We start from the raw sequence: 23,972 nt of genomic DNA, 5'->3' as shown, positions 1-23,972 counted from the left end.
ACCACTGAGCCACCATGTTGCCCTTGTAACCAAAACCATTTCATGACCAATGTTTCAATGCCTAAGTGACCAGGTTGTGTCCAGTCCTCCTTATTTCATTAGGCTACCCAAATAATTTCTACATTGTTTATAGGGTGCAAAATATATTTTTTTAAAAAAAAACAAACAGGTTTCTGAAGATTTTAGGTAATTTTATGTTATATTGCAGGTGTTCAGTCTGGACCAGTGCTGGTTTTTCTTTCATATTCACGTTTGTGCACATTTTTACATGAGATCCATAAGGTCATTTCCATTCTTAACCCTCCCCCCCCCCCAAGCTCATGCCCACACTCTGCAGCCCCCAACTTATTAGAATGGAGGTGTCAATGCTTCCCTAGTTTGAGTGCAGTGGGGGAGGGGGTTGGCTAGCACAGGCTCAGTTCAGAGTGCCATGTCTGGCCAAACCTAATTTTGGGACTGTTAGATAGTAGAGATGAGCGAGTACTGTTGGGATCAGCCGATCTGAACAGCACGCTCCATAGAAATGAATGGATGCACACGGTACTTCCGCGTTGACGGCGGCCGGCCGCTTAACCCCCCATGTGCCGGCTACGTCCATTCATTTCTATGCGAGCGTGCTGTTCAGATCGGCTGATCCGAACAGTACTCGCTCATCTCTATTAGATAGCCAACTGAAATGCTGATGACCCGTTGCTGCAGCGGCCAATACAAACAGGCTCTTTTTCTGGCTCGGACGAGAGGAAAGAGACATGGCGGCTTATTAAGAGCATTGTTTAATCATAAATTAAAGCTTAGAAAAGAGTAATTGTCGGACACTTCATTGCTCAGGGCGACATTCAAGTTTTCATCTTCACTTTCAATGTGATATAGAAAGAGTTGATTGAAATATAGAAAGTTAAATTTTGGTTCAGATGACCTATGAACCCAGCGACCATGCCGGCCTCTAGTACCTGCAGAATTTCGAAAGGCAGGCCCGGGACGGTCACACATACTGCTGCTTCTTACTAGTAGCTGCCTTACTGGCCAAGTCTTTGGCTTTCTCCTTTGCTGCCAGGGCGGTCTCTTTTGCTTTCTCTGTTGCTTCCTTTGCAGTTTCCACTAGTGTGCGAGCTGGCATGTCGCCTTCAGGGAAAGAAAAAAAAAAAAAATCTCATTAACACGTCTGTGATGGCCATTATTAGTATTCCCCATGAGATACCAATTCTGTATGATCTTCTATTATAACTCAGGGCTCGTTCACATCTGCGCCCGGTCTCCGTTCATTCAGGTTTCCGTTTCCTGCACAAAACTGAGGACCTGCCGGCATCTTTCAAACCCATTCTTTTTTTTCTACTATTCTATGGGAGATTCTATACATTGATATTGCGGCTGGTCACAGCCCGCCACCCTCCAAAAAAAACCCAAAAAAACATTTTTTTCTGATTCAAGTATAAGCCGAGGGGGGCTTTTTCAGCACAAAAACTGTGCTGAAAAATTCGGCTTATACTCGAGTATATATGGTATGTTCCAGAATTGTTAATTTTATAGATAATACTGGTGTTTACTAAGGCGCGGTTCACATCTGCGTATGGGATTCTGTTCAGGGAGGCCACTTGGGGACCCCCAAACAGAAACCTATACGCATAGTAAAGCGCTTATCACACTACATAGGTGATCATTGTTTTTCCTGGGCATCTAGTGCCTGAAACATACATAGACTTTACATCCTAGAACGTATATATAAATAGTCTGGATAGCAGCCGTACACATAGAACAAGGTCTCCATTATCCCTGGAATGATGATGACATGGTATTAGCATAGATCCTATGGCTCACTTGTTTACTGCCATTATCTTCCACGTGACCTCTTTCTAGTCACGCTTCCTGTCTCATGACTCAGGCATTGCTAACTTCACCGGTCAGCATTAAGGAGGAGATGCTATTAAGAGCTGAATGTCACTTGCCAACTTACCTTGCATTTTTGCCAGGATATAGTCATATCCTTTCATTGCCTTGGTCACGTTACTTTTAAACCTAGCCAAACCGAACTCCTGGAAAACAGAACAAAGAGAATCATTGAGTGTGCACAGTGAAGGACTGCTTGGCCGTGTGTATAAACGGCATTACACTGACTAGCAATAGGCTACAGAGACTTGGGGGAGGCTTGTTATAATACGGCATTAGCTTGGAGTTGGACCCAATTCCTGCAAAAAAAAAAACCTTTTTTTTTTTTTTTTTTTTAAACCGCTTACATCAGCATAAATGTGATATATTTAAGGCTGAATAGACATAGGAATAGACTTAAGGGAGCCTTCACACGATGTAACGCTGCGCTCATTCTGATCGTAAAAACACGTTCAGAAAGAGCGCGTAAAAAGCAGTTTCAATTTATTACGTGCGTAATACACGAAAGCAATAGGGGAAAAAGCCTCCCATTGATTTCAATGGGGAGCATACATATGACGGCTCCCATTCAAGTCAATGGGAGCTGCTTTTTACGTGCTCATTCTGAACGTGTTTTTACGATCAGAATGAGCGCAGCGTTACATCGTGTGAAGGCTCCCTAAGAAAGGCTATTCTTCTACTTTTAGATGCCACTGTTCAGTAGAAATACGGGTTTTCTTCGGTATGCAAAGGAGTTCACTCGCAGTGTCTTCTTCCGTCCTCAGTTTCAATCTTCTAGGCCTCGGGCAGAGCCTTCTAGGCCAGGCACATGCCAGCAGCCACAAGAAAATGGCCACTTACTCAGTAAGCTGTGTAAGCAGTCATTTTCTTTTAAACGGCCATTTTCTTGTGGCCGCTTACACAGTTTACTGAGTAAGTGGCCATTGTCTTGTAGCCGCTGGCATACGCAAGGCCTAGAAGATTGAAACCCAGGATGGAAGAAGACGCAGGGAGAGAGTGTTATAGAAGAAGATAGAGGTGTCGCTGGAGAGTTCTCTTGCAGCATTGGGGACACCCCCAGTGCTGTTTGTGCGCTAGGGACCACCCCCAGTGCTGCGAGAGAACTCATTTGCATCCCAAAGAAAACCCGGATTTCTACCGAACGGCAGCGTGGAGAAGACATCTAAAGGTAGGAGGAGAAGAATAGTCTTTCTTAAGGCACAAAAAAAGGGGTATCCAATGATAGGATCCCTTTAAGGAATTGAACAGTGGTATACAGATACATAGGCCCTGCTCACATCTCCAACAACAACAAGCAAAGTCACTTAGAGCCATATGGCCACTGCACTCAGCTCACTGTCATGTCAGAAGTGCTCGGAAAGCACTTTACATTCTAGATACATCGCATCATTGACTTAGTCACACTGATCTTACCTGTATTGGTCTGCTAAAACCAAACACCTTGGAGGACACCCAAGCCTCTCTTTTAACCTCGGTCCAATTTTTATTCTCTGAATTTTCACAGTATACACAGCGTTCTTCCACAGACTGCAAGGAAGGACAAAAACTGGGGGTAAATATCCGTGAAACATAACTATATGCTTTAAAAGCGAATCTCCAACATGGGGCGGCCTACCATGACAGAGCTGTGGTTTATGTTCCAGGTGTAAGTGGTCAAGGTTTTCTTATGGATATCGATTATGGAGTCTTCTAAAACGTACACAGCGTGTGCCACATTGGCCGGGAAGAATCGCTCCGCCCATCGCGGCAGACGGTTGGTCTTGGTTAATAGTCTCCGGGTCAGCAGCTTGTGGTCACTGGTTACCTCGCGGTATAGAATGTCTTCAGACAGGACATGTTTGCTTTATGCCAAAAAGGAAATTAATATAATCAAACTTTATGTATTTCAACAAATTCCATACAAAGTCACAAGATTTTCCAATCGTAGATTTTTCGGACCTATGCGTAGGGTAAGTCGCAGATGTCTTATGACTTAAGACCCATCATAGAACTGAATGAAGATGAAAATTAGGGAAAGGTGTATTGTGTTATGTTTTTCCCTTTTTGAAAAACTGTATAAAACTGACACGTGCCTTGTCCAGAGGGAATTTCATTATTATTACACTTGTATAGCGCCATCATATTCTGCAGCGCTTTACAGACAGTGACAGTCACTGCCCCATATAGGGCTCACAATACTGGGAGAAAATAGATGTCGTCCTTGACAGGATTTGAACACAAGACTCTAGCGGTGCAAGGCTAAGCACAGGGTCACTCTTCACTGCCCAAACACCATGCATAAAGCAACAGTCTTAGGGTTGGTTCACATCTGCTTTTGTATTCCATCCAGGGAGAGTCCGCATGGAGACCCCCCGGACAGGATACAAACACAAGTGCAAGCACTGAGCTGTAAAAGCACACGGACCCCATAGACCAGGGGTAGGGAACGTACGGCTCTCCAGCTGTTGCAAAACTACAACTCCCAGCATGCACAATTGCTCTGCTGTTCTTGGAATTCCCATGGAAGTGAATGGAGCATGTTGGGAGTTGTAGTTTCACAGCAGCTGGAGAGCCGAAGGTTCCCTACCCCTGCCATAGACTATAACGGGATCCGTGTGCTTGCCGCACACTGCCCACATGAATCATGTGGACAGGAAAGTAGATTGTGAACCACTTTCCCGTCCGCACGATCCCTGCAGACATCTGCCGGTAAGCACATGGATCCCATTATAGTCTATAGGGTCTGTGCACGTTTACAGCTCAGCGCTTGTACTTGCGTTTGGTATTCCATTCGGAGGGTCCCCATGCGGACTCCTCTGCAAAGAATCCAGATGATGATGTGAACGAGGGGTTAGTGCTATAATGCTTGTTCTACCCCACCCGTGCTTTAATGCCTGCTCTGCCCCGCTGTGTTATAATGCCTGCTCTGCCCCACTGTGTTATAATGCCGGCTCTGCCCCACTGTGTTATAATGCCTTCTCTGGCCCCCTGGGTTATAATGCCTGCTCCGCCCCCCCCCCCCCCCCGGGTTATAATGCCTGCTCCGCCCCCCCCCCCCCAGGTTATAATGCCTGCTCCCCCCCCCCCCCCGGGTTATAATGCCTGCTCCGCCCCCCCCCCTGTGTTATAATGCCTGCTCCGCCCCCCCTGTGTTATAATGCCTGCTCTGCCCCCCCTGTGTTATAATGCCTGCTCTGCCCCCCCTGTGTTATAATGCCTGCTCTGCCCCCCCTGTGTTATAATGCCTGCTCTGCCCCCCCTGTGTTATAATGCCTGCTCTGCCCCCCCTGTGTTATAATGCCTGCTCCGCCCCCCTGGGTTATAATGCCTGCTCCGCCCCCCTGGGTTATAATGCCTGCTCCGCCCCCCTGGGTTATAATGCCTGCTCCGCCCCCCTGGGTTATAATGCCTGCTCCGCCCCCCCTGTGTTATAATGCCTGCTCCGCCCCCCCGGGTTATAATGCCTGCTCCGCCCCCCCCGGGTTATAATGCCTGCTCCGCCCCCCCGGGTTATAATGCCTGCTCCGCCCCCCCGGGTTATAATGCCTGCTCCGCCTCCCTGGGTTATAATGCCTGCTCCGCCTCCCTGGGTTATAATGCCTGCTCCGCCCCCCTGGGTTATAATGCCTGCTCTGCACTCTTGCTCTCCCTTGGCTGTAATAAATGCTCTGCAATGTACTGGGATGTAATAACTGTTCTTTGTTCAGACTGCAGTGTCTCCAAATACTTGTACAGTACTACATATGAGCAGCTGGACACTGCGCAGTCCGAGCATAGAAAATACAGCAGATTGCAGAGCAGTTATTACAGTCAAGAGATTTATAATGATCCGGCAGGGCAAATGAGTTTTGTGTCTGGTCACTGTTGTATCCCATTAACTTTGGACCACAAGACTCCTTATAGTCCAAAAAATACTGTAACTATGGGGTGTGCACAGTGACTACCTTTACAGATATATACATATATTAATATTCTAATAGACCTGCCTTACCTATAGGGGTTTGGATAACGCTGCCAAAATGCGGTAAACACTTGGTCCCAGGAGCTCTTCAGCTCATTCAAGCCTAGAAAATACTTCACCATTGTTCCCAGAAGAATCCTTGCGCCAGGCCCGACTCAGGAAACCATCAGAGGATGGCAGTGATGTGGTAAGGTCACCTACAGAAAGCGTCGGAATCCAGCGTGATGCTAGGTGTGTGTCCTATTGAGGGGACTGGACACAAAATAGACAAGTGAATGCTTTATAATCTAGGACAGGTAATACTGAACATCATCACTAACAGCTTGGGATCCCGTCTATTCACCAGTGCAATGCTTTTCTATACACCAAGACAAACATTCTGTCATATCATGTGTCAGTTCCTAAAAAAAGATTCTATATAGTTGAACCAATATGGGGAACAAAAATTCCAGCACTTGGTAAAAGGAAGTTTATAAACTTTACTGCAGAGTCATTAAATGCAACAGGAACGGGAAACCAGCAGGGCAAGACGGTTAAAAAATCTACAGTGTCAACGCCTATCCTCTAAGTAACTTTATAGCGCCTGTTAAAGGGAACCTGTCATATAGATGATGCAGTGCAGCACGATCTCAGCTTAGGGGTCCAGTGGGCGGTCCGACAAAGCGACTGACAGCTGTGCGCAGCCACACAGGGAAGGCAAGGCTATCAATAACTGATACATTGGATTACTTGGTAATAAAACCTGTCCTATTTTGTACACACTAGTCAAAGTGGGTTCAGGACGCTCAGCGCTTATATTGGGCCGGATTGAAGCTGGGATCGGTAAATAAAGCCACGGAACCCCACTATTATTATACCAGGGGGTCTTTTTAGACCCCCCGCCCCTTTCAAGTATAATGATTGGAGGTCAGGGAGGAAAAAAAGTTACCTCTCCTGGGCTCTGGAAGGCTTCGTGTCTACTTGGTGACGTCCCAGATGTTACGTGGGCCTGATTTGAGTCCTAAGCATCGGCTCAAGTGACGTCTCTTCCATCATTGAAGATGGCCGACGTCAGCCAGGAGCGCGCCGGAGCCCAGGAGAGGTAAGTCACTGTTTTTTTTTTGTTTGTATCCTCTCCTAGGTCTCTGATTATTATTATTATTTCAGAGTTCCTCTTAAATTTTTTTTCCTAATGTAAGCGCCCCAGGATGCAGGATTACAAGGAGCCCCGTGTATTTTTGAGGTTTTCTTGTGTCAAAAGTGACAACTTTGTTTTTTTTTTACATAATCTGCAAATGAGGCCACATTAACAGGTGTGAACAGAACCTAAACACAACATAGTCCCATAGACTGAGGCTTACTTACTAAGGTACAAAGGATCTTATGACCCTAAAGATAAGATAATCCCATTGATAATACCGCCATATACAAGAATGCAGTGTGGTATTCCCTGTTATCAGCCATTACCCCAGTACAGCTAATGAATAGGACATGTTGTAAAGGGCAAGGACTGGACAGGTCACAGCTGCAGAGTTGGGATGAAAACAGACACTGAGGTACCGCAAGCGATAACTGCGCATGACCTGCGCTTCGGCCTGTACTCCATTCACACTGACAGCTCATTCCGCGTTATCTACTCACCCGCCCCGCGCAAGGTCTCAGCTCCTTTCGGCCGCCATGAGGGAGCTGCAGGACGCGCAGAACTTCCGGCCCAGAGGGAGAGGACGTGCAGCATCACGTGACCACAGCGCAGCAGCTGATTCCGGCGTCACGTTCCGAAACTCCGGAAACAAGTTTGATGGGCGGGGCCTAACCCAGGAGTGGGCGGTGGTCTAGTGGAAGCGGCGGTGCGAGGGGGTGTGTCTTGAGAGGAGTGGGCGGGGTTAGGCTAGAGCAGTGACAGACTGGGGCCCGTAGAGAACAACAGAGAACATGTCATGGCAGCAGGTGCTGTAGGCAGCGGAGTGCTGTGCCCGGTGTGACCTCAGGGGGACGCTCTAGACGTGGCCAGCGGGGTGTAGGAGAGGCCACTTACCACGATCGCACGGTACCGGATGGATGGCCGGCCCTGACAAGTGACTGCGGGCTGTGCGCACATGACGGATCCGCCGCGGACTCTGCACTTTTACGTTACACAACATGAGCGGGCAGCGGGTGGACGCCAAGGTGGTGATGCTGGGGAAGGAGTCAGTGGGGAAGACCAGCCTGGTGGAGAGATACGTCCATCACCGCTTCTTACAGGGACCCTACCAGAACGTAAGTCACAGCGGAGAGATGTCACCTGTCACGGAGATCCCAACCCCCTGTCACTGAGACCCCAACCCCCTGTCACTGATCCCCAACCCCCTGACACTGAGACCCCAACCCCCTGTCACTGATCCCCCAACCCCCTGTCACTGATCCCCCAACCCCCTGACACTGAGACCCCAACCCCCTGTCACTGATCCCCAACCCCCTGACACTGAGACCCCAACCCCCTGTCACTGATCCCCAACCCCCTGACACTGAGACCCCAACCCCCTGTCACTGAGCCCCAACCCCCTGTCACTGAGACCCCAACCCCCTGTCACTGATCCCCAACCCCCTGACACTGAGACCCCAACCCCCTGTCACTGATCCCCCAACCCCCTGTCACTGATCCCCCAACCCCCTGACACTGAGACCCCAACCCCCTGTCACTGATCCCCAACCCCCTGACACTGAGACCCCAACCCCCTGTCACTGATCCCCAACCCCCTGACACTGAGACCCCAACCCCCTGTCACTGAGCCCCAACCCCCTGTCACTGAGACCCCAACCCCCTGTCACTGATCCCCAACCCCCTGACACTGAGACCCCAACCCCCTGTCACTGAGCCCCAACCCCCTGTCACTGAGACCCCAACCCCTGACACTGAGACCCCAACCCCCTGTCACTGAGACCCCAACCCCCTGTCACTGAGTCCCCAACCCCCTGAGTCCCCAACCCCCTGTCACTGATCCCTAACCCCCTGTCACTGATCCCTAACCCCCTGTCACTGATCCCTAACCCCCTGTCACTGATCCCTAACCCCCTGACACTGAGACCCAACCCCCTGTCACTGATCCCTAACCCCCTGTCACTGAGCCTCAACCCCCTGTCACTGATCCCCAACCCCCTGTCACTGATCCCTAACCCCCTGTCACTGATCCCTAACCCCCTGACACTGAGACCCAACCCCCTGTCACTGATCCCTAACCCCCTGTCACTGAGCCTCAACCCCCTGTCACTGATCCCCAACCCCCTGTCACTGATCCCTAACCCCCTGTCACTGATCCCTAACCCCCTGACACTGAGACCCAACCCCCTGTCACTGATCCCTAACCCCCTGTCACTGAGCCTCAACCCCCTGTCACTGATCCCCAACCCCCTGTTACTGAGACCCCAACCCCCTGTCACTGAGCCCCCAACCCCCTGTCACTGAGTCCCCAACCCCCTGACACTGAGACCCCAACCCCCTGTCACTGAGCCTCAACCCCCTGTCACTGATCCCTAACCCCCTGTCACTGATCCCTAACCCCCTGTCACTGATCCCTAACCCCCTGACACTGAGACCCAACCCCCTGTCACTGATCCCTAACCCCCTGTCACTGAGCCTCAACCCCCTGTCACTGATCCCCAACCCCCTGTTACTGAGACCCCAACCCCCTGTCACTGAGCCCCCAACCCCCTGTCACTGAGTCCCCAACCCCCTGACACTGAGCCCCCAACCCCCTGTCACTGAGTCCCCAACCCCCTGACACTGAGACCCCAACCCTCTGACACTGAGCCCCCAACCCACTGTCACTGAGCCCCCAACCCCCTGACACTGAGCCCCCAACCCCCTGACACTGAGCCCCCAACCCCCTGTCACTGAGCCCCCAACCCCCTGTCACTGAGACCCCAACCCCCTGTCACTGAGACCCCAACCCCCTGTCACTGATCCCCCAACCCCTGACACTGAGACCCCAACCCTCTCTCACTGAAACCTCAACACCCTGTCACTGAGACCCCAACCCTCTGACACTGAGCCCCTGTCACTGAGCCCCCAACCCCTGACACTGAGACCCCAACCCCCTGTCACTGAGACCCCAACCCCCTGTCACTGAGTCCCCAACCCCCTGAGTCCCCAACCCCCTGTCACTGAGCCTCAACCCCCTGTCACTGATCCCTAACCCCCTGTTACTGAGACCCAACCCCCTGTCACTGAGCCCCCAACCCCCTGTCACTGAGCCCCCAACCCCCTGTCACTGAGTCCCCAACCCCCTGACACTGAGCCCCCAACCCCCTGTCACTGAGTCCCCAACCCCCTGTCACTGAGTCCCCAACCCCCTGACACTGAGACCCCAACCCCCTGTCACTGAGACCCCAACCCCCTGTCACTGAGACCCCAACCCCCTGTCACTGATCCCCAACCCCCTGTCACTGATCCCCAACCCCCTGACACTGAGCCCCAACCCCCTGTCACTGAGCCCCCAACCCCCTAACACTGATCCCCAACCCCGTCACTGATCCCCAACCCCCTGTCACTGATCTCCAACCCCCTGTCACTGAGCCCCAACCCCGTCACTTATCCCCAACCCCCTGTCACTGAGCCCCCAACCCCCTGTCACTGAGTCCCCAACCCCCTGACACTGAGCCCCCAACCCCCTGTCACTGAGTCCCCAACCCCCTGACACTGAGCCCCCAACCCCCTGTCACTGAGTCCCCAACCCCCTGTCACTGAGTCCCCAACCCCCTGACACTGAGACCCCAACCCCCTGTCACTGAGACCCCAACCCCCTGTCACTGAGACCCCAACCCCCTGTCACTGATCCCCAACCCCCTGTCACTGATCCCCAACCCCCTGACACTGAGCCCCAACCCCCTGTCACTGAGCCCCCAACCCCCTAACACTGATCCCCAACCCCGTCACTGATCCCCAACCCCCTGTCACTGATCTCCAACCCCCTGTCACTGAGCCCCAACCCCGTCACTTATCCCCAACCCCCTGACACTGAGACCCCAACCCCCTGTCACTGATCCCCAACCCCCTGACACTGAGACCCCAACCCCCTGTCACTGATCTCCAACCCCCTGACACTGAGACCCAACCCCCTGTCACTGAGCCCCCAACCTCCTGTCACTGAGCCCCAACCCCCTGTCACTGAGACCCCAACCCCCTGTCACTGATCCCCAACCCCCTGTCACTGATCCCCACTCCCCTGTCACTGAATTCTCAACCCCCTGTCCTCTACTTCCTCCTAGCACATTCCTTCCATCTGACACTTCCCTTACCAACCCCTCCCTCATATACTGCATCCTCATGTCCCGTCACTATATCCTGCTACACTACATCCCTCCCTGTATATAGGATGTCCTTCTATCCTGACACTATTCCGCTACACCCATCATATAGCATATAGGATCTCCAGATAACTGACACTGTCCCACTCCCTGCACATAGGATGTCCCTCTATCCTGACATGTCTCTGCTGCGCCCCCTTCTCTTATAGGATGTCTCTCTGTACTGACATTTTACCGCTGTACCTTCTATTTTCTTAGAGATCTCCCAATAACCTGACACTTTGTACTGTCAAACAATATTCCCTCAACTAAGAATCCGCCTGTGTGCCCCATAGACAGTCAGAGGTACAGTCAGCGCTCTATACAGTAGGATAAGCACCTCATTACAGTCCTATACAAAATCATAGACGTAAGCCCTCGCAGGCAGCGCCCTCTACCCCACTGTGCCAGCCCGTCATTCTTAGTATTATATTTGTCTGTATATTTTGTGTACTGTATGTAAATCCCCAAATGTACAGCAAAAATGGAATTAATCTAATAATGTACAGCACCATGGAATTAATATAATCATGTACAGTACCATGGAATTATTATAATAATGTACAGCACCATGGAATTAATATAATAATGTACAGCACCATGGAATTACTATAATAATGTACAGCACCATGGAATTAATATAATAATGTACAGCAACATGGGATTAATATAATAATGTACAGCACCATGGAATTAATATAATAATGTACAGCACCATGGAATTAGTATAATAATGTACAGCACCATGGAATTAATATAATAATGTACAGCACCATGGAATTAATATAATAATGTACAGCACCATGGAATTAATATAATAATGTACAGCACCATGGAATTAATATAATAATGTACAGCACCATGGGATTAATATAATAATGTACAGCACCATGGAATTAATATAATAATGTACAGCACCCTGGAATTAATATAATAATGTACAGCACCATTCAATTAATATAATAATGTACAGCACCATGGAATTAATATAATAATGTACAGCACTATGGAATTAATATAATAATGTACAGTACCATGGAATTAATATAATAATGTACAGCAACATGGGATTAATATAATAATGTACAGCACCATGGAATTAGTATAATAATGTACAGCACCATGGAATTAATATAATAATGTACAGCACCATGGAATTAATATAATAATGTACAGCACCATGGAATTAATATAATAATGTACAGCAACATGGGATTAATATAATAATGTACAGCAACATGGGATTAATATAATAATGTACAGCATCATGGAATTACTATAATAATGTACAGCACCATGGAATTAATATAATAATGTACAGCACCATGGAATTAATATAATAATGTACAGCAACATGGGATTAATATAATAATGTACAGCACCATGGAATTAGTATAATAATGTACAGCACCATGGAATTAATATAATAATGTACAGCACCATGGAATTAATATAATAATGTACAGCACCATGGAATTAATATAATAATGTACAGCACCATGGAATTAATATAATAATGTAAAGCACCATGGAATTAATATAATAATGTACAGCACCATGGAATTAATGGTGATATATAAATAAACAATAATAATAATAATAATATATCTGTAATACATCCATGTGCAAGGGGATGCGTCAAATTTCACATATTGCTGTATTACAGCTGCAAGTATGTTGTGCCATTTGGTAATTAGGAGATCTGATAGAATACACTGAACACTGCGCACACAGCAATGGTGTGTTTTTGTCTTCAAAGACTATAAAGTTGACTCCTTTTATAATGGATGGTTTGGTGATCAGCTGTTATCCCCGGGGGGCTGCGGGGGGAGCAGACTTATCGCCAGTCTTGATAAATTCTCACCATTGTTTTATAACGTGGGGATTTTATCCAAAATGATGTTTCCTATACCAGTCTTCATCCCCTCTGTGGGTAACCTATGAAGCGGCTTTGCGCTTGAATAATGAAGGATAATCTTATCTTGTAACTCTGCTTGTTGCCGTTCCTCTGTTACTCCTCTTAGAAATGTATGAATAAATTGACTATCCTTGCTTGGACAGGGTCGTGTAAATGTCATGTACAATATTCGTGACGTTCTCTCCTTCTTCTTTTGTTTTAGACTATTGGGGCGGCATTTGTTGCCAAAGCTATAAATGTTAATGGGCGTAATGTGACGCTGGGAATCTGGGTGAGTACTGGAAGAATATCATCTTAAGCCGCCATTGAAAAATCTTCAGATTTTCTTCCGCAATAAATACGTGTAGAAATTCTTTCTGTCTGTGGAGGGGACGGACTTGGAGACCACTAAAGACAGTTGTGGCTAATGGATTCCTAGTCTGCGGCCTCCAGGCTTTGGGTTCTGCGGTTAATTCTATATATGAATGGTTTTACGTAACTTCTTCTTCTCTTCTGTTTTTTAGGACACTGCGGGCTCAGAACGCTATGAAGCGATGAGTCGCATTTATTATCGGGGAGCTAAAGCCGCCATTGTTTGCTATGGTAACAGACTATATGATTATGGCTTATTACCACCATTGTTCTGTACGCGACCTGGGCCCATTGAAGCTCGAAATCCCAAGTAGAGACAGCTCAGACCAAGCTCACACTAGGCCCGAGATTTCCGTGAGATTTGTATTTGTTCCTATTTTGTTGAATAAGGCCTGGTTCATATCCGTTTGGGGAGTTGCCCCCCCCCCCAGACATAGTGAAAGCGCACAGACCCCTTAGACTATAATAGACTTTACTTTATTCTGTGGGGTAGCAATAACTGATTTATTGGGATTTATTTCTCTTTCACTGACAAAAAAAAACCCCAAACACTTCTTTTATCAGTAACATTTTTATTTTTCAATTGACAAAGCTAGTTAGGGGCTTGTTTTTTGCTGGAGGTGTTGTACTTTTTCATTGGTGCCACTTTTTGATAACGTTTTATTATATTTTGGAGACTTGAGATGAAAGAAAAACAAAACACCATTTCTAGATTTTGATTTTTATTCTTGCTGTTCACTGCGCTATATAAATGCTTTAGGGTACGTTCACACCGAGTCTTTTGCAGGCAGATTTTGACGCAGAATTTATTTTAGTGGGAGTCACTAGCAGTTTTTTTCTGCTAGTGATTTTTTTTTTTTTTTTTTTTTAGGTAGTGGAAAAAAAACGTGACATGCCCTATCTTCACACGCATTCCATGGCTGAGTCTCAAGACTCCCTCCCGATTAGGCTCATTCATCCATAAGACGCGCGTTATACGAACATGCCATTGAACTCAATGGCTGACTACATTTTACACGTGTAAAATGTACAGAATACACCGAACGTAAACTCCGTGTGAAGGGGCCCTTAGGCTGAGTTCACACGGGTTATTTTGGTCAGAATTTTGAGGAGGAATCCGCCTTAAAATCCTGACTAAAAAGACGGCTCCCATTGAAATCAATCAAACGCTACCGGAAAAAAAAAAAAAGCAACATGCTCATTCTTCAGGTGGAAGCCACGGCCAGTTCAGCCACGAGACATCCGCCTGAAGACACTCCCGACTAGGCCCATTCATTTGGGCCTAAACTGGAGCCGAGTGCTGCGACTAGATGACGGTGCACTGCATCCAGTTGCGGCTACCCGTTTTTTGGACCATAATCTGAGGCGGCCTCTACGTCAAATTCCGGTCCAAAATACCCCGTGTGAACCTGGCCTTAAGTCTAAGGATCAGCGTTTTCTTCAGTTTTCAGCACTTCTGCAGTGAGTTAGCGGTACATTACAGCGGATACCCAAGGATGACGGCACTTGGTTTAGTTCCCAAGCTGTACATTTACGGTAAAGGTGCAGTACGTCTTTCCCCGTCACGCTGTCAGTATTACTATGAACAAGTTAGAAAAAAATCTAACTATAATTAAGGAAAATAATAGACTGTGCTTTGTCTCTACATTGTATGAGCATTCATGCGTGTATGAGAACATTGAGGATTGTTGTGGAACCACTTTCAGTAAAGTGCAGGTAAAGGACATTTTCTGTACAAATACAACCGGATTCAATGGAAGGAATTTATCAAGTACTCTAGTCCACAATGCCAGAGTCAAGAAGTCTCAGGACGTTCCTAATCCGTGTTTCTCAGAGGTGTCGCCATTGATGTGTATGAGAAGGAAAACAAATGCTTACTAGAGACGAGCGAGTAGTAGTCGATGGAATACCTCGCTCCCATAGGAATGCGTGTAAGCGGCTGAACACCAAGGGGTTAAGCACAGTAAATATTTGATGCGCTTAACCCCTTGGTGTTCGGCCGCTTACACGCATTCCTATGGGAGCGAGGTATTCCATCGAATACTACTCGCTCATCTCTAGTAATACCTCGCTCCCATAGGAATGCGTGTAAGCGGCCGAACACCAAGGGGTTAAGCACAGTGAATATTTGACGCGCTTAACCCCTTGGTGTTCGGCCGCTTACACGCATTCCTATGGGAGCGAGGTATTCCATCCAATACTACTCGCTCGTCTCTAATGCTTACAAACCCTATATAGACTATTGGTTTATGTAATTGCCCCTTTCACAGCGTACATCTATGTATGTTATATTACATGTTCTGTACTGATGCCTGGATATAGCCAGGACAAGACCAGTCATATGATTGTCACTATATAATCTGATGTCATGGAATTTCACGAGAACACAGTTATTTTACAGATTTTCATCTCCTTTCAGATCTCACAGACCGCAGCAGCTTTGAAAGAGTGAAATTTTGGGTGAATGAGCTGCAGAATTTTGAAGAGGTTGGTATACGGCGGCGCCGATCTATCACGTGGGGGCGAAACATGCCCCTGTGATCTTAATGATGTTTCCTTCTATTCTCAGCACTGCCGGATATACATTTGTGGCACAAAAAGCGACTTGGTGGAACATGACAAGAGCATGAGACAAGTTGACTTTCATGATGTTCAGGATTATGCAGATGGTAAGGTCAAACAATGGCTGGTATATGGCACAGGAAACTAGCGCACATGTAGTACTACCTATGCATTATGTTATTTGGTGGAGGCTGCCGATGGACCGGTCTGATCACATGATCCTCCATCAGCGGCCATGCTGGGAACAGATCACCGAATGGTCAGTGACGTACACTACTTATCAGGAGGACTTATGACCATATTAGTAAGTTTATCAGATATTTTTCCCCTAATCCCCCAGTGGAGCGAAAATGGCTTGTAAGTCTCCATACCATACCTATAAAGGTGCACACTCTCCTTAAGGAGTGTTGTTATCCCCCTGATCCTGGTCTATAGTCTCTCACTCTGCCAAACCAGTATCCCTACGCCGTGCTGAAGAGATCCAACAGATTGAAACAGCACTGTCCACAGCAGGGAATCTGTCCTTTCCAGAATAGAAATACTAGTTTGCCAATAATCCCAGCACTATGTTATTAGGCTTATTGAAAAAAGTCATGCATGATGTTAAAGGGGGCTGTCCTAAGAGACAGCAAGCAGGAAAACAGATTAGCATATTTTTCCTATAATCCCCCAGTGGAGCAAAAATGGCTTGTAAATCTCCATACACCTGTAAAGGTGCACACTCCCTGAGTAGTGTTGTTATTCCCTTGATCATAAATTTATCATAGTCAGGGGATAATCATACACATCAGGGAGAGTGTTTGCCTACATAGGCAGTACAGAGACTTACAAGTCATTCCTGCTCCGCTAGGGATTCTGGGTAAAAAATATGCAAATCTATTCTCCAGGATGTAATTAGGAGAACAGTGCCTCTGTATGCTGCCCTCTAGAGGCAGACCGAAACAGCGCTGTCCATAGCTGGGAATCTGTTCCTTTTGGAATAGAAATACTAATTTGGCAATTAAATCTGCATCATGTCAGTAGGCTTATTAATTGAGTCATGCATGATATTAAGGGGGCTGCCCCTAGAGGGCAGCATACAGAGGCACTGTTCTCCTAATTACATCCTGGAGAATAGATTTGCATATTTTTTACCCAGAATCCCTAGCGGATGAGCAGGAATGACTTGTAAGTCTCCGTACTGCCTATGTAGGCACACACTCTCCCTGATGTGTACGATTATCCCCTGACCCTGGTCTATAGTCTCTCACTCTGCCAAATCAGTATCCCTGCGCTATGCTGAGTAGGTCCAAAAGACCGAAACAGCGCTGTCCATAGCTGGGAATCTGTTCCTTTTGGAATAGAAATACTAATTTGGCAATTAAATCCGCATCATGATAGTAGGCTTATTACCTGAGTCATGCATGATGTTAAGGAGGCTGTCCTCTAGAGGGCGGCATACAGAGGCACTGTTCTCCTAATTACATCCTGGAGAATAGATTTGCATACATTTATCATAGTGCAAGTTGTGATAAAGTGCACAAAAGAGAGCCTGGAGCATTGATATTATAGTGACCTGCGTTCACACCCAGTAGCAGGAACATGGAACATGTAGGAGTATATCAAAACTTCCATAATGGGAATTGTGATCATGTGTCTGCTCCAGTAACTTCTGCTATTCTATTACTGGAGACTTCCCTGTTCATTCGGAGAGGATTCTGTCAGTAATGGATGAATGTCCTTGAACATTGTAGAAGTTATTACAGGAGTATATAAGCATGCACTTCTTAAAGGGATATTCCCATCTCTAGGGTCATAGCTTAAGATAACTGAAGCGTTTTACCCAATGCTTTACTTTGTTTGTCATCTACGGCTGAATATGTCTCCTCGGTTTCAGACCACCTCTCTTTATTTAGCTCTAGTGTTCGGCCAATGACTCAGTCCCTGGTCCCGCCCGTCTGTATTCTCTTCTCTTCCTCTCACTGCCTATTGCTTTTAGTTATTAGCCCTGATACAGAGCCTTCATGTCTGCTATCTCTGTATGTAAACCCAGAAATAACTTCTCACAAGCTCTGATCACACTGCGGACCTAACCAGGAAGTGGAGGAGAGAGGAGACCAGAGAGTTAGGGAAATCCTGAGTGGTGAAAACCCCTTTAATAAACTTGGCATATCTTATTCCAAAGTACCTTGGTTTAAGAAATATTAGATACAAGTTTAATAAATCTTTCCCCAAGTCTGACACCTTGTTACCATCTTACAAAGACGTATTTTATACTATTTTTGTCTCTTCTAATCTGTTTTCTGCGGTCATTGTTCCCATTATATTTCTCCTTTCTACAGAGATTAAAGCTCACCTCTGCGAAACATCCAGTAAAACTGGACAAAGCGTAGGTAAGTTCTGAAGAATTTATAAAATAAAGTGCAGAACATCAATAAGGGGAAAAAATTCTGGGAGAATAAAACCCATTCTTTTCATTCGGGACTTCGGTGTGGATGTGGATGTACCAGGGCCGCAGGCTCAGCTGCTATGGCTGTACTTGGGGGAGAAGGGAAATGTTTGGTAATATTTCCTTGCAAGTACTAAGATCCATATCCAAGGGACGCAAATGGAATCCAAACGCAAGTGCAGTAAAAGTACATGGACCCCATAGACTATAATGGGGTCCATGTGCTTGCCGCGAGATCTCCGCAGGGATCTCACAGACAGGAAAGTAATTCACCATCTACTTTCGTGTCCACATGATTCGTGTGGCCAGTACACAGACCCCATTATATTCTATGGAGTCCATGTGCTTTTACAGCGCTTGCAATTGCTTTACGTTCAGGGGGTCCCCATGTGGACTCCCCTGGACGGAATCCAGACACTGATGTGCGGAGTCTTAATAAATTTCACCTGTTCTTAAAATTGCTGTTTGCCTATTATGTTGTAGATCTGCCGCATTGTTTAGGCTTTGCAATCTGCATGTAAGGGCCGTGTTACTCTGCGCCAGGCAGGATGAGTGCCGGTCAGAAATACACACGTCATTTTTTTTTCCTTATTCAGCACCTTATCAACAGGGGGCGACCAACAAGTACAAGCTTTGTTTCTCATAACATATAAGCCTGTGGGCAGTATATGGCACTAGATACCTGTACAGTGACACCACCAGTGTGAAGGGCCCTTACTTAGTTTCGGCAGGTGCTGCAATCGTTCATAGTTTATATTGTTATCTGATGTGATGCTTGTTATGTGTTTATCAACCAGATGAGCTGTTTCAGAAAGTCGCAGAAGACTATGTGAATTACAGTGATTTCCAAGTCCAAACAGGTGGGCATTATAACGTTTTTCATCTTGGAAGGGTTTCACCAGCCTGGCATTAAAGCAAGCCTGTCACATGGAAAATGCAATGCAGGCTATAGGCAGGAGGAGCTGAGCAGGTTGATAACTAGATTTATAGATATTATTCATTGAGACTGCTGCTCTAAGCCCAAAAGACAAGTGAATGTCCTATTAGTGTATATAAACAGATCTGTCACTGATAGAGATGAGCGAGTACTGTTCGGATCAGCCGATCCGAACAGCACGCTCGCATAGAAATGAATGGACGTAGACGGCACGCGGGGGGGTTAAGCGGCCGGCCGCCGTCAAAGCGGAAGTACCAGGTGCATCCATTCATTTCTATGGAGCGTGCTGTTCGGATCGGCTGATCCGAACAGTACTCGCTCATCTCTAGTCACTGAATAAGAATAAAAGGAGCAGAGATTTCATGAAATAGGAGTCTCTTGTAAGACACTAAGCCCGGCAGATCACATGACCGCCGGGTCAGAGGGCGGCCGCATCATGGCGGCGCCCATAGCCGTGTATACAGTGCTCATTGAGCGCTGTATACACAGCAGTCGAGAAGGCAGGGAAGGGAATAAACCTTACCTGTCATCTCTCTGGGATCTCCGGCTGAAGTTACAGCCGGCTCCCAGCTTCAGCAGCTGCACGATCTCCATGCAGCTACTGCGTTCTGACTGGACGTACCTGTACGTCCTGTCAGAACTAGGCAACCACTTCCTGGACGCTTATAGTCTATGGGCGGTCCGGAAGTGGTTAAATCACGACAACCAAAAACATCAAAATGGCCCTGTTCATAAGTTCACATATCCTGGTGACTTTGGCCCGATAACATGCCCAGAAATTGTCGCAAAAGATCTACGGGAAAAGATAGTTGAATTGTATAAAACAGGAAAGAGATACAAAAATATATCCAAGCAATTGCTAATGCCGGACAGCCGTGTTCACACTGTGATTGCTAAATGGAAACTTAGGGGTTCTGTTACACCCAAATCACGGTCAGGTGCACAACCAAAATTTCAGCCACAGCTGCCCAGAATATTGTTCAGGATTCAAAGAAAAGCCCACACACAACATCAGCTAAAATCCAGGACTCTCTGAGAACTATTGGTGCGGCTCTTTCAAGATGCTCAATAAGGAGGCACTTGAAGAAAAATGGGCCAGAAGACATTACTGAGCAAATGCCACAAGGAATCTCGCCTTCAATACGCCAAACAGCACAGAGACAAGCCTCGAAACGTCTGGAACAGGGTCATTTGGAATGAGGAGAAAAAAATTTAACTTTTTGGCCACAACCATAAACGCTACATTTGGAGAGGCGTCAACAATGATGAAAGGAACACCATTCCTACTGTAAGGCATGAAGGTGGATCACGGATGATGTGGGAGCTTCAGAGGGACAGGAAACTTGGTCAAAGGTGAAGGAAAATGAATGCAGCGCGTTATCAGCAAATACTGGAGACAGATTTACACTTATCAGCCAGGAAGCTGCACATGGGACGTACTCGGACGTTCCAACATGACAATGATCCAAAACACAAGGCCCAGTCCACCTGTCATTGGCTACAGCAGAAGAAAGTGAATGTTCTGAAGGGGCCATCGCAGTCTCCTGACCTTAATATCATTGAGCCCCTCTGTGGAGATCTCAAGTGCGCAGGACGTGCAAGATAACCCAGGAACAAGAAGAATGGGAAAAAATAAAGAGCATCATCCACAACGACCACAAAAGATTTCAAGCTGTCGATGTTACAGGGGGCAATACACAGTATTAAGAACTGGGGGGTGTAAACTTTTGAACAGGGTCATTATGATTCAAAAAGAGGAAACACAGAAGTCTGACAATAAATGGCTTCACCCAACCACAAACCATGAGGAGAAAAAAAAAAATTTGTTATTCATATTCTCTGGAAAAAAGGCCAAAAAAATCTGCCGGGGTATGTAAACTGTTTAGCAGAACTGTATGAGTATTGGGTTGGGGGTATTATTTACCACAGGTTTTGTCTCCACCAGCTTATGGTTGGAATCTTGGATAACTTTTAAGCAATTGGTTTTGACTTGGTCTCTTTTGGAGCAAGAAGCACATACTTGACTTTTTCTTCTATTTACATATACACAGTCCAGTCATATTAATGTGACCATCGCCTACTATTGACATCAATGTTAAATAACCAATCACAGAAGGCACGTGTCATCAGCCATCATTGTGGAAGGTACGATGGATCAACACCAGCATGCATCTATCCTTGCGGACCATGTTCACCCCTACATGCGAAATGTTTTTCCTCAGGATGATGGCATCTACCAGCAGGACAATGCGACGTCATAAAGCTCACAGTGTACGTGTGTGGTGCAAGGAGCACCAAGATGAGTTTACCGTACTCCTTTGGCCAGCAAATTCACCAGACTTGAACCCAATTGAGAATCTGTGGGACCACCTCGATCGGTGGATGCTCAACCGCATAGCCTAGCGCCGCTGGCCATGGCCCTGGAGTCGGCATGGCTCAACATCCCAGTGACCATCATCACAACATCCCCTCTCTTCCTGCACGTCTCGCCGTGGTCCGCTCTGCCAAAGGGGGCTATTCTGGATTTTGACAGGTGGTCACATTAATGTGACTGGACTGTGTATATAGAAAATGCTTAAAATTCCACAGATAAAATTAACATAATGAGTTTTTGATAAAGTGGCTTTCCCTCGGCTCTTCTTATTCTGCAATACGTGGGTGAGGTTAGTGAAATCTCATTCAAGTTGCAGGTACTATAACATATAGCATTGTCTGCCATTTTATTTTCCTTACATGAGGCCTTCACCCAAAAGACTACCATCAGTCAGAGCTGAAATAAGTACTTGGTCTACAAGAATGACAATTGTTTTTATTTACAGAGTCAAAGGGAGTGGATCTGAACTCGAGGAAAGACTTGACGTCTTACACCTGCTGCCATCACTAAAGACACGAGCCCATGGCCTTGACAAGAACATCTCGGACTGTCTTTGTGCTTTATAGTTTGTTTGTTTTTTTAAGCATAAGGTGTGTTGAAATCTGCTCAGTGATCGCAACATCAACCATCCATGCCTTGTCTGGGAGACGTTTCCATCTTCCATGTATGCCAAACCACCTATTTATGCACGTTACATGATGGAAGGGGACACCGAACATCAAGGGGGAGATGGAAAATGGAGACACACTGGATCCGGTTTCTTACGTCTTTACAAACTTGTAGTAGTGAAATAGTTTCTTACAAAACAAAAACCTCCTACACCGAATGAAGGAATACGGCTGAAGGAAACCAAGCGGAGAGTACAACGCTTTACTCGGCCCAGGAAGTAAAGAGCAAATGTGTTTTCAAATAAAATTTCATTAGCAATTCTCCCAACAAAAAAATGCTTTTATGGAGTAAAATAATAATGTAATCTGTTATTATATGGTCTTAGTACGTGTGGTGTGTTCTCTTCATTGGTGGGTCCAGGTGCTGTGCTACTAGATCATTCAAGAGAGTCACACTCCAAAAAAAATGGAACCAAATGGGCGTAAAAAAAAAAAAAGTCTAACAGGTCCATTGGGTGAGGTTACGCCAATTCCACGGATGGGTTTGCCAATTCGACTTGAATGGGTTTGCAAAGTGTCCGCCCGTGAGCGACTTCTGCCTCTCCACGGTGAAATCGGACACAAAGTTGGAAATGCAGGACTTCGTGGCAAAACCGGTTTTTGTTAACTGGACACAGACAGGCAGAAGATGCTCACGGGTGGACACTGACGGCCGGGTTTCCGTTTCCCGACCAGAAGGCTGAAACCCACAAAGCAGAGACCGGGCGCAGGTGTGAACCCGCCATGAGCGTTGTATTTCTGTAAGGGCAGGAGGAAAGATTGCAGTCTTATCTCTGTTTCTACAGGAACTGTCCTTAAGGTTATTTCCCTCCCGCTGGGGAAACCAAAAGATGGAGAACTAGACGACTAGAACAGCAGTTACCACGCCACAGACTATAATGTGGTGCATCGGGTGTCCAGCAGGTATCTGCCATTTCTATAATGAAACTGGCCAAGGGAGAAGTCCTCAGTAGAGATGAATGAACACTGTTCGGATCAGCCGTTCTGAACAGCACGCTCCCATAGAAATGAATGGAACGACCGGCCAGCGACCGGTCGCCGACAAAGTGTACGTGCCAGGTGCTTCCATTCATTTCTATGGGAGCGTGCTGTTCAGAACGGCTGATCCGAACAGCGTTTGCTCATCTCTAGTCCTCAGTGCAGACTTTTCTCTCCGCTGATATTTGGCCTTGCCTTGGTTATGTAAATGCGGCCAGAAAAATCAAACAACGGGTTGAAAATTTAGATAACTCCTTGTCGCATAATTTATTGTCGAATTGACACGTAGCAGACTTCAAATCTACACATTTCCTCCATTTGGAGGAGATCTTCAGGCTTGGCTTCATAACCATATTATGCTACTAGGTTTAATGAAAACCAGGCAGTGATCTGTAGGGAACTACGTACCAAAGGAGGCAGTTCTAGAGCAAGTTCCCCTTTACCACTAAGTAGAATTTTTTTTTTTTTTTACATATTCCTTTCCAGATGTAAAGTATGTGATGTAACACAAAGAAGGAACTAAATAGAAACCCCAAACCACACCCTTTACAGTAAGTGATGAGTACCAAGTCTAGTTTTGCCTATTAGATCGCTCTTCCTCAAGAACGCTTCCAACTTGGTCCTTTTGTTT

At 46.6% G+C, this 23,972-nt stretch overlaps 3 protein-coding genes across 3 annotated transcripts in view; 1 reads left to right on the top strand and 2 right to left on the bottom strand.

Moving 5' to 3' along the window:
• Positions 1–23,972, bottom strand: part of NSD1 (nuclear receptor binding SET domain protein 1) — a 274,149-nt gene that overhangs the window by 207,012 nt on the left and 43,165 nt on the right. The gene's annotated exons all lie outside the window — the stretch shown is intronic.
• On the bottom strand, positions 758–7,535 carry PRELID1 (PRELI domain containing 1). The gene is made up of 6 exons (XM_075276427.1): positions 7,445–7,535; positions 5,855–6,076; positions 3,500–3,725; positions 3,298–3,411; positions 1,952–2,030; positions 758–1,122 (listed from the first exon to the last, which is right to left on the bottom strand). The coding sequence occupies exons 2-6, from the start codon at positions 5,944–5,946 to the stop codon at positions 983–985; spliced, it is 651 nt and encodes a 216-aa protein (XP_075132528.1). The 5' UTR covers positions 5,947–6,076; positions 7,445–7,535; the 3' UTR covers positions 758–982.
• On the top strand, positions 7,680–22,395 carry RAB24 (RAB24, member RAS oncogene family). The gene is made up of 8 exons (XM_075276426.1): positions 7,680–8,059; positions 13,246–13,314; positions 13,547–13,625; positions 15,814–15,881; positions 15,964–16,063; positions 18,278–18,328; positions 19,182–19,244; positions 22,141–22,395. The coding sequence occupies exons 1-8, from the start codon at positions 7,943–7,945 to the stop codon at positions 22,203–22,205; spliced, it is 612 nt and encodes a 203-aa protein (XP_075132527.1). The 5' UTR covers positions 7,680–7,942; the 3' UTR covers positions 22,206–22,395.

The sequence above is a fragment of the Leptodactylus fuscus genome, chromosome 5, assembly GCF_031893055.1.
Source record: "Leptodactylus fuscus isolate aLepFus1 chromosome 5, aLepFus1.hap2, whole genome shotgun sequence".
NCBI classification, from domain to species: domain Eukaryota; kingdom Metazoa; phylum Chordata; class Amphibia; order Anura; family Leptodactylidae; genus Leptodactylus; species Leptodactylus fuscus.
Note: the sequence above shows the minus strand (reverse complement) of the source record. Positions and strands in the feature narration are given on the sequence as shown.

Excerpts from the sequence above, each read along its gene's own strand:
- PRELID1 (XM_075276427.1), bottom strand. The coding sequence starts at position 5,946 with ATGGTGAAGTATTTTCTAGGCTTGAATGAGCTGAAGAGCTCCTGGGAC. Across the intron at positions 3,726-5,854 it reads CGTTATCCAAACCCCTATAG|CAAACATGTCCTGTCTGAAG; the intron begins GTAAGGCAGGTC and ends TTTGGCATAAAG. Across the intron at positions 3,412-3,499 it reads TAAACCACAGCTCTGTCATG|TCTGTGGAAGAACGCTGTGT; the intron begins GTAGGCCGCCCC and ends CCTTCCTTGCAG.
- RAB24 (XM_075276426.1), top strand. The coding sequence starts at position 7,943 with ATGAGCGGGCAGCGGGTGGACGCCAAGGTGGTGATGCTGGGGAAGGAG. Across the intron at positions 16,064-18,277 it reads TGTTCAGGATTATGCAGATG|AGATTAAAGCTCACCTCTGC; the intron begins GTAAGGTCAAAC and ends TCCTTTCTACAG. Across the intron at positions 18,329-19,181 it reads TAAAACTGGACAAAGCGTAG|ATGAGCTGTTTCAGAAAGTC; the intron begins GTAAGTTCTGAA and ends TTTATCAACCAG.